The 15,735-nt window shown below is 33.7% G+C and overlaps 1 protein-coding gene across 1 annotated transcript; it reads right to left on the bottom strand.

The window, feature by feature from the left end:
- Nucleotides 1–101: 101 nt before the first annotated feature.
- Nucleotides 102–10,405, bottom strand: LOC123683892 (tudor domain-containing protein 3). Its single transcript, XM_045622895.1, has 7 exons — nt 10,141–10,405; nt 9,997–10,081; nt 9,876–9,941; nt 9,492–9,810; nt 8,178–9,385; nt 1,012–1,153; nt 102–348 (listed from the first exon to the last, which is right to left on the bottom strand). The coding sequence occupies exons 1-7, from the start codon at nt 10,167–10,169 to the stop codon at nt 302–304; spliced, it is 1,896 nt and encodes a 631-aa protein (XP_045478851.1). The 5' UTR covers nt 10,170–10,405; the 3' UTR covers nt 102–301.
- Nucleotides 10,406–15,735: the final 5,330 nt, after the last annotated feature.

Below are 15,735 nucleotides of genomic sequence, written 5' to 3'. Positions count from 1 at the left end.
GCACCCCAATATTTTTATTTAAATATAAATATTATGATTAAAAAAAAATTCAAACACAATAGGCATTCTTAACGTTTCATCTTTCAAATGATATACATTCCACACATTTATATTTTTATTCCAATTAAATAGTTACATTTTGTATTGAACTGCAGGAATAATTAATATCAAAGTAGGAAACCTGGTAAAAGTATAGATATACACATGCCTTAAAATTCCACTTTATAATTAGTATATGATGAAGAATTTCAATCAATTTATGAATTTGGTCTGATTCAAATCAACCTTATGGAAGTTCCAACTAGCTATATTCAAACTTCTTAGGATTTCGTCGAAACTCGAGACTTCCTGCGAAAATAAATAAATTTAAATGTGGAAATAATATCCAAAAAAAAATAAAATTCATAGATACATATTTTGCGTTTCATTGCCAATAAGCTATTTGACAATATAACTTTAAAAACTCGAATAATTCAAACCTATGATGATGATTATACTAACTTACTATGATGTCAATTTGAGCTACACATAATTGCATTTTTGTGTCCTTTGTTGCCTACATTAGCACTAGGCTAATGTAGGTATTATACAATAAAATATGGTATTTATAAGAGTTTCAACAGATTTATTTTTACTGTTGAAAGGTTTGAAAACAACATTGAACAGATCACTATAGTAAGAATACTTCACAAAGAAATACTCTTATAAAAACTTAATCACTTCAAATCAAAATAATCTATATATATATATATAAAAATCTTTATATAAGAAAACGGTTAAATAACTAATAAAAACGAATATTTTTCTTGATTGTTTATACTTCCAAGTGACGTCACTAATGCCATGTTGCGTGAAATTGTTATTTTGGTGGTCTCTGAATTTTCCATTTTGATTGCAATTTTTTTGGGAAATATTTATGTGAATTGAAAATATCCATTTTTTTATGAGATAATATTTGAAATATTTGTCAAATAGCCTATGCATGGTAAAATTTCAACATTATTGTATTACCCTTATGGTATTTCTTTTTCTCCTCTTTTTCCTCATCTAATGGCATGCAGTCAGACTTCAGAACCTCTTCGAAATTACCATAACCTTTGAACTGAACAACATAAGTGTTTTCTGTATATGCAGTTATAATGGCTGGATAGAACTGAAAAAAAAAATTGTTTGTTTTAGTAAAATATACGTTGGTGAGAATCCATTAATATGATCTATGCAGGGTGTGAGCAACTGATTGGCAAGAAATCGTAAATGAAAACAAATCATATCAATTATTCAAGAATTAATTCAAACAAAAGACAGATAGGTTAGAGGTAGGAGAGTACTAATAAACATAAAAACAAATTTCCTGCAAGCATTTGAACTGAGTGTCTTCACTGCCAAGACAGAAAGTCTTAAAGATGGAAAAAAAAATGTTTGTCTCCGATTGACAGCAAATATTAATTTTACAGATACCTATCAAGCAGCAGAGTATTACTTTTCCTGTCTAGGCAGTAAAATGATTATTCTCAATGGGAATAAAACATTTGACAATTTTTGGACAAACCAATATTTTTTGCCACCTCCCTTATTGGAGGATTGAGTCTCTATCACTGTCCATAATATAAATGTACTGATATTTTTCCACAAAACTGTCGGTTGTCGAACTATGTATAATAATTATAGACATATACAATTCCATAGAAACCAACCATTCCAACAATTGCGAAGTCTATAAATTTTTTTTTTAATTTATCACTACAAGAAAAATAAGAAGATTCTGGGAATTGAAACAATTTGCAAATACAATATCCTACATATATCATCAAAAACCATTGGACAAAAAAATATATGTTCAACTCGGCAGTAAAGTAGATTGACTGCCTTAGCTGAATTCCTAGCCGAGCGTAGAGAGGCAATCAATCTACTACTTTGCTCTTTGCCGCCTAGTGAAACAAATAACTATTTTTGAATACATAATTCCAAAAAAGCTGAAGATAATTCTATGCAACTCAAAACAGCTTGTATCTATAACAATAGTGGATATTTTGAAAATTTATTTCAAATCGGCTTTCTGTTTCAAATTCCTTAATTTTTCTAGAAAAATCCTACGTCATTGAAAATGTTTGAAAGATGCAGAAAATATTGAAAGTTGACTTTCTGTGTGGTTTTTTTTTTTAAGTCATATCGAAATATTTTTAGCCATTCTGGAATTTTTCTTTCTCATGTTTGAGCAAATTGCTTGTTTTCTTTTAATTCTTCTCCTTTAATCATTCAATACGGAGGTTATCACTCCCACATTTGTGGGTTTGATTGGATTGAGAAGCCTAGTAACTGCCTCAATCGGTCCTAAGCCCAGACAGGGGAATAGGGTTTTAAGTAGTGTTGGGCATAATCGGATGTTTTCAATAATTGGTTATTTGATAAACGAGCATTTCAAAAATCAGATGTTTATTCAAAAAAAAAACCTCATAATGCTAAATGACTCTGATGCCTGAGATTTATGACATTCATAAAATTTTTAAATTTTTTATTCCATTCACACCAATAATTAGGAAATACTTGACTTTCTATTCCTAATTTATTTGAAACTGGAGTTGGAAGTTTCATAAATTGTATATAATATGTATTTGGCATGTCAGAGTGGTCTCAACAAAATAATAAATTTTCTGAATTGAAGGCAGGAAAGTAGGAAGCTATAATATAATTAATGAATTATTAGAAACCCTTCTTCCTCATTCCTATAAAATAAAAGGGGATAAGCTCTCATACATTTCAGTCTCTTTCAGTTCGAATGTTCAAACGAAAGTCATTTCATCTCGGAACGATTAATTCTTTCCGAAAATAAAAATGCGTCCTGGAGCCAAAAAGTCGTTTGTTTGGAAATACTTCAGCAAAGATGATGATCAAGTGGCAGTGTGTATATTTTGTAAAAAAAAATTTCAAAAATTTTGGAGGAACTACTAATCTCAGTCAACATCTCTTGAGAATTCATCCCATCCATATAAAAGAAAATGACAGAAGCATCGAAAGAAACGAAGAACTTACAACTCCATCCACATCCCAGGCTGAAGGCAATTCATTGGAACCTATTTTTTTGGAAAATGTGGATAGAAATACTCAACAATTGAGGACCCATACAATGCAATTGAAACTTTTTGGTGCTATTCAACGTCGATAATTTCAAATATTCAACACCTCAGTTTTCAGTAAGATGCTGCAAAATATTCCCAAAAACAGTTGCTGTGCAACATCTGATTGAAACGCACGTGTAGTGATTAGAAGAGCGTAAATCGAGTGTAAATATTGAACCCGCAAGATCTTACGACGCAGATGAATTTGAGGCATTCTGTCTCCCAAGAATGTCTCAGCAAAGTGAATCCTCAACAGATACTGGTCTGGAAGAACCAGGAAATAAGGATCCCAATTATACGATCGTGACGCGAAACAAGCGGAAGAAACGAACAAAAAACCGAGATGATCCGGCAAAAAAAGTCGACGATAAGAAATCGCCAGAGATAAGATTTGAAGAACCACAGCTGCCAACAATTTCGCAAATAACACATGAGTCATCAAATACCCTGATGGAAACAGATACATCTGAAATCAATAACCCTGCCACAACACAAACAAAAACAACAACAAAACATTCCTTCAAAACATATGCGAATTTATTTCACATAACACCTATTCCTAACACAACAAGACTTCAAGTCGCCGATCAATGGATAAAATTGTTCCCAGATGGACGCGATATAATTACCCAAACCACACAGGGATTTATTGTCAAATCGAATAATTCCAAGGATAATCTCACAAAAGCGCTAAAACACATGAAGGAAATGAAACTAATCAACACCTTTTGTGAAACTTCAACCAACACCTCAGTTCACAATAAGCCCAGAACTCACTTGGAATCATATTCAGCCGTAATCTCACAGGTGGAAATAGAAATAAAAGAAGAAGAGATTAGTAATTTTCTTAAGAATAACCAAATTACACACCGATATTGTAAGAGAATTATCTCAAAGAAGACAAACAAACCATCCTTATTTATACGCATAATAACCAGTGAAGTAAAATCATATGAAAAACTAATTAATGAAGGCATCTTCTTCAAATGCAGACACTACATTGCCAAGCCAAGCTACCCACCTGATCCAATACCAGTCCCTTGTGCAAGATGTTCTCAATTTACCCACACAACGGACAAATGCAATTCACCAATAATTTGCAGCAAATGTGGACAACAACACAAGGAATCAGAATGTACAACAAGTTTACCACCAAAGTGTACTGCGTGTCAATCCACAGAGCATGTAGCATGGTCCATAAAATGCCCAAAAAGACCAGTTAAGCCCATAGAAGGTATTCCAAACATCAAAATAAGATCAATAAACAAAAAATCAGCTGATATGGATATTAAAAAAGTGGAAAAAAGCAGAATACACAAAGCTATTACAATACATGATCACATCATAGAAACATACATACATAAAATCAACAAACCCAAAAATATTGAAAGACAACAACTGATTCAAAAACTCCAGAGACGCTTCATCGACAGCTACAATATTAGCACGGTACCCACTTTTGTTGGTAACAGACTTTATGTACTCATGATTGACCTCGAGAATGAAAACAAAACAGTGGATACAGAGCCAGCGGAGGGGGTGCAGCTATATGGGGACATTCATGCTTAAATTTTTGTATGCAAACATTAACAACTATATCAACAAAAAAGAGTTGATCCGATATTATCTTGAGCATAACAATGTGGACTGTACAATGTTTGTGGAAACTAAAACTAAAGCAACCACCAACATTCAATACAGGGATTGGAGGACATTGTTCAAACATGGAAGTATATTGAACCAAAACACCAGAGGAGGTGCACTAGTGCAGGCTTCTAACAGAGTGAAAATTGGTAGAAACAATCCGCCCCACTTCAATAACCCATGGAACGATGTTCTGCATTTTACTGTTCCTTTCAATAATGAAAAAATCCATATGTTTCTGGTCTACATACACCACTCCAGCCGACTTGTTGAGGAAAATTTACTGGTGAAAGCATCACAATATAAATATTCCATTATTCTAGGAGACTTCAACGTGAACAACCGAAAAAAAACTCAAATCAACAACTTCCTCAGAAACTCAGATTTCATCAAATTGGATACACCACCAACATTCCTAATGGAAAACAACCCAGACTCCACACCAGACTTGCTAATGTGTACAAGAAATATAAAAGATAATATTCAGAACATAACTCTTACCCCAGACTTAGGATCCGATCACCTTGGAATTGAATTCTCAATTGATACAAAAAAACAGCCTGAAGAATACACTCAAGAGACCAAATTACTTTATGAAAAATGCAATATTAAAGAAGTGAATAAAAGAATGCTTGAAGTGATTGAACCACAAATTGAAATGACCCCTGAGTACATAACTTTTTTCCACAACACTCTATCAAGAATAATAACAGAGGAAACACCGACTCTCAAAAAACGGTACTTCAGCCAAACCCTTCCTCCCTACATCATAAAGTTGATAAGAACAAAAAAAACAATTGTTTCGTGAATACCAGACTAACCAAGATCCAAGTTTAAAACGAAAATTCAACAAATTGAATAGGGATATTCATAACATGATCTTGCAATACAGATCCAATAAATATCTAGAGGCTTGCAAAGAAATCGAAGATCAAAAAGGCAGGACATACTGGAGAACAATTAAAAAACTTGCAAAGTACACAACCCATCAACTTTCAAATCCAATACAAGTCAATGGTGAATCTCTCATTAAGGATAAAGATATTGCTGATGCTTTCGCAAAACATTTTGAAAAGCTGTTTGAAAAATCCGCAAACAAAGAATTCAATGAGGAGCATAGGAAGCAAATAGAGAATTGGTACAAAAATGAACTACCCCAGATCCCATCAGAGATAACATTTGAACCTATCCTAGAAGAAGAATACTATACGGCACTCAACCATGGTAAGAACACAACACCTGGCTATGACAACATTCCAAGAAAAATACTGAGGAACCTAGACCCTTTAGTTCACGATGTTATAATCAAAATTTATAATTATTGTCTCTCTCATTCCCTCTTTCCAAGTGAATGGAAAAAAGGCATTTTGATTACCATCCCCAAGGCAAATACAGATAATTCTAACATGGAGAACTACAGGCCTATTACACTTCTACCTACATTGGGAAAAAATTTTGAAAAAATCTTGGCAGAGAGAATATGCAATGAGATAGGAAAATATATACCACCATGTCAATTCGGGTTCAAAAAGAAGACATCGACTGTGCACCCTTTAACTATACTCACTTCAAATGTTCAATGCAATAGAAAAATGGGAAATAAAACAGCTGCTATATTTATGGACATTCAGAAAGCTTTCGACAGTGTCTGGCACGCCGGTCTTATCTCCAAAATTTTCCATCTAAAGTGTCCCATTTATTTGATAAAAATTATAAACAATTTCCTTCTAGACAGAAAATTACAAGTCCGGGTCAAAGGTGAAACCTCAGAAAAATTTACAACAGCACAAGGACTACCACAAGGCTCACCACTCTCTCCTCTACTTTACAATTTGTTCTGCAGTGACTTGTACAGACAATCTGATTTCAGAAACCAGGACATCAACAGTCTACAGTATGTTCTCCAATTTGCTGATGACACAACTCTAATATCCCACCATAAAACACTGAAAGAGTGTATGAAAGGTCTACAGAAGTTGGCGGATATAACAGTGGCATGGATGAGACGTTGGAGAATACAACCTAACCCAAGGAAATCAAAACTCGTCATTTTTAACCATAAAATCAATGCCAACTCTCCTAATATAAAACTCGGAAGTGACACAATAACTCCAACAGATTCATGCAAATACCTAGGCATAAAGATTGATAACAAGTTGAACTTCAAAGCACACTTGAAACTTCAAAAGAAAAAAGCCATAACACGAGCTGGGCATTTTAGATCTCTTACATATAAAAACAAAGGAATCAGTATTAAAACAGCTAGTACCATATATAAAATGATATGCAGACCTTTATTGGACTATGGACATATAATCTTCTCAAATTCGACAAAAACAGCTCTGAATGCAATTGAGGTAGCGGAAAGAACTTGCTTACGTAAGATTACAAAAATGAGACATCCCAACAACCCCCTGCACAATCCATCCAATCAGCTTTTATATCAGACAACGGGAATAGAACCAATACTGGAAAGAATGCAGAAACTAAGTAAAAAATTCATCAATAACCAAAATAATATCAACATGATGGAGCCATTGATACAACATTACAGTAGAGCAACTACACCAAAGGCAAAGTTACCAGCTTTGCCACTTTTCGAACACTTGGAATCACTAGGATGATGTTTATTTTTATTTTTTTTTTTTTTTTTTAATACTTATTAATAATATGTAATATAAAAATGTATGCAACTGGCTGGAAGACTGTGGTCGATAGCCATTTGATTTATCAATAAATTTAATTTCTCTCTCTCTCTCTATTCCCAAAAAAAAGATCACCCAGACACATATTCTTTGCTGATCAAGTCCAAGTTATTTTGTAATTCGTTATTACTAAATCCTAATTCTTTCTTATCCCATTCGATTCTTATCATCTATACGATTTAATTTACGATCACGAGGATCATAAATTAAATAATCGGAAACGTAGACGAGGATTCCTCGTCGAGTACGAGTAGGTACATCATATAGGAAAAACGAATTCAACTTTCGAGATGAGAGTCTTCGCACCGAAGATTAAGTGCCCAGTGTTTAGCGATGCGAACATTTTTGATACTCAGATGTTACCGAGAATTTTAAAAATCGGTGAACAGAGTATTTCTGTCTGAGGAAGCCCATCACTAGTTTTAAGGACAGGTTAGCTTCCTGCCTTATGTAAAAAAAAGATTGCTCATAGAACTTTGCCTTAGAATAGTATTTTGGAATTATTGCACAAAATATTTTTTCATTACAACTCGACACAATGTATTTTGAAAAGAGTTAAGAGTCATTTTTGCAGAGAATTTGTTTTTATTTTTATTACTATCTAATATATCAGTGTTGAATCTACTATCAGACACCCTGTAGAAGAATTTGAGGTAAAGATTTCAGATGAGGATATTATAACGTTCAATGTGTTTAATAAATATGTACTCACTTTATTATCTTCCCAATATTTTGCCAGACACTCATTTCCTACAATGCCATTGTTACTTCTAATGCTTTCGCGGTTGCTTTTAGTTACATTCGATTTTTTTCCCTGTAAATTCAGATGTTGTCTCAAACTCCTACTAGCAAATTCACCACCTACAGACATTTTAGCAACATGTTCTGCTAATTCATTAACATTACTGCCACTTTTACTCTGCTCAACATTACTGGTACTTTTACTCTGTTCAACATTACTGCTACTTTTACTCTGCTCAACAATACTGCTACTTTTACTCTGCTCAACATTATTCGGGTTAGGAGCTCTGTAATGCCAATTATCATGCATTTTTTCTTCCTCATTTCTTTTACATACTTTGTTATTTTTTGAAACATTTGAACTGTTCTTATTGGTTTGATTCTCGATGTGATCAAGTGAAATTTTGGTCGATTGCATGTCGTTAACATGTTTAGTACTTGAATTGTTCTTGATAAGAGACTCTCTGGTATTATACCTATTTGAGTATTTATTATCATATCCTTTTGCAGATTCTTTATGAACTTTTATCTGTTCATAACTTTGATGATCCCGATTTTTATATTCCTTTTTATTAGATTCTTGATCTCTACGAAATGAGGGTTGTTTTTGAATATTGCAATTGCTCCAGTTATTATATTCATGATTGTAATGAAATTCTGAACTACTTCTTTTATCATTATAGCCATAATCCTTCTTTGGTATTGAATCTTTATGGTAACTAGAATAGTAGTTTTTCTTATCTTCTGTAACAGTTTTTTGGGAATACTTTTCGCTAATCTCTTCTTGTTTTGGTTTCACATTACCAGAACCATTCGCTATTTGTAATTTATTCTCAAGGAAATCAAATAAGGAGACTTTATCTGAAGGTTTTTGCGATATACTCTCTTTTGGGGATTTAGGCTCTTTTCTGTTTCTATTAGAATGCTTGCCCCCTTCATTTCTTCCTTTGTAAGTATCAACTCTAGGAGCTGTATGAACAAGTTTGGCTCCAGATGCAAATACTTTTTTCACTGCTCCAGTTGCAACTTCAGCAATAGCATCTTTTCTCAAATTTTCAAATTCTGTATTTTCTTTAGGCTGTTCTTTTGTTTTACCATTATCTGTCACTTTACGTTCATCCCCAGTATTGGATATTTTGAAGCCAAAATTAACCCAAGCAGGTGGACCATCAATAGAAGCTGAAAAATTTTAATTAAGGAAACATTTATTACATGCTCTAGTTTTCACATCATAGCTATAACTTGTTTTTAAATAAAAGCCACATAATTAGATATATAAAGTTACCAGTAATCCTGTTGTGATGCTGCACACTCTTAGCCACTTCCCACTTCTCAAATAAATGAGGTACATTTCCTCCAAGTAACTTTGTATTACTCTGATTCAAACATAAAAACCCATTTACAATTTTAACATTTTTCAATAAAAGTTTAGAACCTGGTGGAGTTTTTTCTCTGCTTATAGATGGAATATTGGAAGTTTCAATAGCTTGAACAAATGTTTCTCCATCAGTTAAAGTCAATTTCAACATTCTAGGTGCTGCATTAGATTCTTCATTTGCCTTTGGTGCAGCTACATTGCGAATTTTCTGTATCTGCAGAACTAACTGTAAACATTTTTTTTTTAGAAATGGAGTTAATACTTATAAAATTTTCAATTGTATTTACTTACTTCTGGTATTTGATTTTTATTTGATTCTTTATTGAGAACAGGTGATCCAATTTCCTTCAAGTCAGCCTAAAAAATTCAATTGGATAAAAGACTTATTCAAAGAGGATTATAAAATATTTACATTCAATGCATTTTTCAATAGTATATTTTGATCTGTTATAACGTTATTTTGAGATATTATACTCAATCCTTGTTGAGAGATATTCCTAAAAATGAAAAATTTGTTAGTACCAAGAAGTTTAGTTATTCCACAAATAGAACTCACCACCCCGATGCTAATTTAGCAGAGCACATATTTCATGCCAAATTGCGAAAATACTTATATATACGAATTAATTTATTTTTTCATTCGTTTGAATTGTGGTCAAATCAGTTTATTCTCAGCTTCCCTATAGGCTAAGGGTATTTTTTGCACTCAAGAGAAAAAAATTTGAAGATTCGTTATTATTTATGATGTATTGACTATTTTTTCTCAATTTTAATTATTTTTTCAAATTTTTTTGGTAACTTAACCTGTAAAGAAACGTCAAAAATTAAGCACAGAAAAGTAAACACGAAATTTATTGAAGCTACGAACCATAAGGTCTACCAGTAGGTTTTTGTATAGACCACAGAACACTAATATATGGACGTTGCCGCTGTTTCATCGAAGTATCACGAAGTCATAGACAAATATATTAATTTCTCTATGCACGAAGCTCTTTTCCTTCCTAATTTAGGCAGCAGGTCTGAAAATTCCAATTCAGATCTCTTGTGAGATCAATGTTCATGATTCTCGTTCAATTATCGCGAGTATCCCGAAGCGAATTTCGAAATGTTCTAAATGTCATTCAATTGCATATTCAATATCATAGATATAGAAAATGTTGGAACATCGACCGGGACAAGTAGCACAGAAATAGTTTGAAATAACACACAGAAATTCAAAACTTATCTGAGAGGTATTCATTTAATAATCATCCGGAGTTCCTAGCATTACTAGGATTACTTTTTTCATTAGGTATTTGAATTATAACACATTCTCCAATGAAATAGGACTCATTAATTCAGACATTTCCACTCAAATAATTTATAAAGAACAAAAATAATATTCTTCTTCTTCAACCTGCATTCGTCCACTCCTGGACATAGGTCTCTTTCAACCGCTTCTATGTCTCCCTATCCTGTGCCACGTTTATCCACCTCTTACCAGCCATCCTCCTAATATCATTCACCCACCGTTTTTGGGGGCGCTCAACACTTATTTTGGTTTCTCTAGGTCTCCACACCGTTATTCTATGAGCCCATCTGATCTCGGACATTCTTGCCACATGACTAGCCCAACTCCATTTCATCGTTGCCACCTCCTGAAGAACATCTCTGATTTTGGTACGTTGTCTGATACACTCGTTTCGTATTTTGTCACGGAGAGAGATACCCAGCATTCGGCGTTCCATAGCTCTTTGAGTTGTTGTTCATACGCTGCTAGGTCAAGTTCAGTCAGCATTTCCCCCAGTTCTGTGATGTTATTACATATGAGGACAATGTCGTCAGCGAACCTCAGATGGTTGAGTCTAATACCATCCACAACTATACCTCTAGTGTCCCACTTCAATTGCTTGAATAGGTCCTCCAAAGCCAGTGTGAACAGCTTGGGCGAGATAGTGTCTCCCTGTCGTATACCTCTACCCAAAGGTATCCGTCTGGTTACAGATGATTCGTCTAATCTTATCTGTATAGATGCCCCCTCATAGATGTTTTCGATGATATTGATGTACCTTGAATCCACTCTGGCATTTTGCAAAGCTGTGATAACAGAGCTGATCTCTAAAGTGTCGAATGCCTTTTTAAAATCAACAAAGGCCAGATATAATGGGACGTTGTATTCTGTACATTTTTCTATGAGGGTGCGAACCGTGTGGAGATGGTCTATTGTGCTATAGCCCTTTCTGAAACCTGCCTGTTCTGAAGGTTGGTAAAAATCTAGTTTTGTGGACAAGCGGTTTGTTATTATTTTCATGAAGAGCTTATATAGGTGTGATAACAGGGATATACGTCTATAATTTTCTATATCTGTATTTTCGCCCTTTTTGAATAGAAGCACAACCTCCGAATAGATAGGCACTTATTCAGGAGTATTCTGATTCTTTCTCCAAGTGCTCCTCCGCTACATTTCAGCATTTCTGCAGTCACTCGATCTTCTCCTGGGCATCTATTGTTTTTCATTTGAGATAGAGTTTTTCTAAATTCATCCTCTGTAATATCAGGAAGATCTTCAGAGCCGACATTCATAATGTTCAACTTTTTCGACGAGTTCCGTGATCTAGATGAATATAGGTCAGTGTAGAAGGATTCGACTGCTCGAATTATGTCTTCTCTATCGTGTACTATGACATCATTATTGTTGCGTAATTTTGTTATTTTGGTTTTTCCTTTCGAGAGTTTCCTAAGGACCTTAATTTTTCAGTTGTCCTGTATCATTTCTTCTATAAGCTTTGCATTGTATTCTCTGTTATCTTTTCTTATTGCCTTTTTTACTCGCCTATTGATCTTCTTATATTCGTCTGTAGTTTTGTCAGTTGTATTTCGTCTCTGCTCCAACAGTCTAATTGTATTCTGGCTTAATCGGGAACTTTTTGTATCTTGCGTCCTCGAACAAATCCTCCTTATCGATGTATTCACCGCTCCTACAACTCTATCAGCCAATTCATCGATGCCTAGTTGATCAGCATTGATCACCTTTGCTAGTTTCTGATGTAGATCATTTTGATATTCCTCCTCTTTCTGTTTCATGATGTCAAGGGTTGGATAGCGTTTTCTCTTCAGAAGCTTGCTCCTCTCGGCTTTGATGTTAATGACAAGGTTTGCTCTCACCATTCTGTGATCACTTCCAGTGTCAAATCTGTTCAGTACTGTCACATCCTTGCATATTGTTTTGTTATTGGAGAGGATAAAGTCAATTTCATTTTTCGTGTTGCCGTCTGGGCTTCTCCAAGTCCATTTGCGTGATTTTGGTTGGTCTTGAAGAATGTGTTCAGGCAGAATAAACTTTCTTTGTTGAGATAATTGGATAAAGTTTCACCTCTACTGTTTCGCTTACCTCTAGTCCAAATTTTTCAATGAACACATCTCATCTTCTTGCTCTCCTAGCTTTGCATTAAAATCTCCCATGACTATTAGGAAGTGTGATTTTTCCAACTGACACGCTTTATCTATATCGTCATAGAAATTTTCAATCTCCTCCTCCGCTCTGCATTGTGTGTCGGCGCATAGACCTGAATTATCTGAAGATTATATCTTCTTAGTATAGAATCCCGATATAGAACGACCTTCACCGAGATGCTTATTTGATAAAACGTATTTTATATTTAATTTAACATGTCAATGAATATATCACATATGGGTTGCCTAACAAATTTTAGTCCAGAGTAGGTTTAATTAATAATTAAAAAAAAAATTTTTTTCGAACATATCACCGGTTTGCTTATTAGATAAATTCTATACCAATCGAAAGTATGAAGCCCATAGAATGTGCAAACGTTAGGTTGCCTATTTTTTTTCCGGTCACAACTCTCGGTTGCCAGGTATAAACAGGTCAATCTATACTAGCATTTTGCAACGGTCTGACTATTTAATCAAAATCAATATGATTAAAGATTATTTTATTATGAACACGGTGGTTAGGGTTGCCTGCGAAAAATCAGTCCAGAATCCCGGTTGTCGAATTTTAAAAAGTTAAATATTGCTGCGAGTGAGGACACAGCATAGCAGCTGTTTGAAGTCCGTCCAGTGAAAGAAAGAGAGTGCGCATGCTATTTGTTCTTGGAAATGAAAAGGATATATGCGTGCATTATTTTGGAGCAGATAAGTATCAAAATAGATGAATAGTTATTTAATTTTTTTTCAATCAATTAATTATTTATGTGTGTATATTTTTTATGTGACACTAAATGAAAAGGATAGCGATAGACTCGTGTATGCGTGCATCATTTTGGAGTAGATAATTTTTGAAATAGAGAAATAGTCAATTAATTATTTATGTGTGTATATTTTTCATGTGACACTAAAGAATCTTTCCTAAAAAAGAAGGTTATAGTAATACATATATAATACTAATCTTGCAAATTTCATCTTTATTATTAGACGACAAAATGAAAAACAACAAAATAAAAAAAATACTTCTGTTTTTCATGAAAAATTATAAATACAAAAATTTTTTGAAATTATTCAGGTTCCGAGTCATCGGACATATAACTATGATCTCCAACTTCTGAATCTTCTTCGTCATCATCACTCTCCGTTTCAGTTCTTTCGACAATGTCTTCTATCTTCAAAGGTGTATGATCCCCAATGAATCCTACTGGTTTAAAATATTCATCTAAGAACCAACCGCAGTTCTCAGGCTGAAGTTTCACGCATATTGGATCCGTTGCATTAAGCCACATGGAATTTACAAAAATAGTTCGTGAAATTTTTTGAATTAATGATATCCAGCATGGTGGTATGGAGTTGGAGTCGAAGCCTTTTATTTTTTCTAAGAAGTGCCCACTGTCTTTTTTGGCAGAATAATTTTTCATAAAAATGCGATATCTCATGCGGAAATAAAACAAGATTTTATTTCAAAATTTGAACGACAAAAAAAAAGGAGAAAAAAAACCGAACAGAAACAAATAGGATCAAAATAGCAAATATAATCAAACAAATTTATATATTTAAATAAACAAAAGGATTTAAATAGAAATAAAAACTAAAATCTTTCAGATAAAAATGACATTAAATAAAGAAATGAATTACTACAGTTGAACATAAAAAAAATTATTGAAAAATCAGTATCAATCTGCAGTCAAATCATCGTCTTTAACATCCATACATAAATTTTCACTATCCATCGAATCGAGCATATTTTTTGTAGGTTGAAAACGACAACAATCACCTATCTCTTTAAGTCCTTCTTTAGTATGTTATAATAATGCTATATTTTTATTTAGAAATCTGTTTCTATTTTTTGTTTTGATGCGGTTAATAGCCGAAAATATTCTCTTGCATTTGGCATTCGAAATCTGAAATATGCAGCCACCCAAATTTGTCGATGAAATTCCAGTTAGACATATTTTTTTCCACTGAATAGAATTCCAAATGTGAGATAATGGTATATTTTCAACGGGAGTTTGCACACCACCTGTTTTCAATGAGGCACCCTTCGGATATTCCATCATTCTTCGTATTTATTCTCAGCCGACAGAAGTTTTATGATTTTATTATGTTTAAGTAGGTACGTTCTTCTAGAAACACGTTGAACGTAGAACCTCAATGAGAATGAACAATGAATTGATTCATAGAAACAGTCTAGACATCCGAATTTCCATATTCCCAATCGCCTCGGTTATATTTTTAAAACTACCAAAATCTACTAAAATCTACCAAAGGATTTCTTCCTACTAATAACTCCATGAAAATGCGAAAAATCTACTAAAAAAGTAGATTTCTACTAAATCTGGTCACACTGTATACGAGTCTATCGCTATCCTTTTCATTTCCAAGAACAAATAGCATGCGCACTCTCTTTCTTTCACTGGACGGACTTCAAACAGCTGCTATGCTGTGTCCTCACTCGCAGCAATATTTAACTTTTTAAAATTCGACAACCGGGATTCTGGACTGATTTTTCGCAGGCAACCCTATACCACCGTGTTCATAATAAAATAATCTTTAATCATATTGATTTTGATTAAATAGTCAGACCGTTGCAAAATGCTAGTATAGATTGACCTGTTTATACCTGGCAACCGAGAGTTGTGACCGGAAAAAAAATAGGCAACCTAACGTTTGCACATTCTATGGGCTTCATACTTTCGATTGGTATAGAATTTATCTAATAAGC

Source organism: Harmonia axyridis, chromosome 7 (assembly GCF_914767665.1).
Source record: "Harmonia axyridis chromosome 7, icHarAxyr1.1, whole genome shotgun sequence".
Taxonomy (NCBI): domain Eukaryota; kingdom Metazoa; phylum Arthropoda; class Insecta; order Coleoptera; family Coccinellidae; genus Harmonia; species Harmonia axyridis.
This window is presented reverse-complemented; position numbering and strand designations above follow the sequence as displayed.

Coding starts and splice junctions, on each gene's coding strand:
- LOC123683892 (XM_045622895.1), bottom strand. CDS start 10,169: ATGTGCTCTGCTAAATTAGCATCGGGGTG. Junction 9,811..9,875: donor ATAAAAATCAAATACCAGAA/GTAAGTAAATAC, acceptor AAATGTTTACAG/TTAGTTCTGCAGATACAGAA. Junction 349..1,011: donor GAAAAAGAAATACCATAAGG/GTAATACAATAA, acceptor TTATTTTCGCAG/GAAGTCTCGAGTTTCGACGA.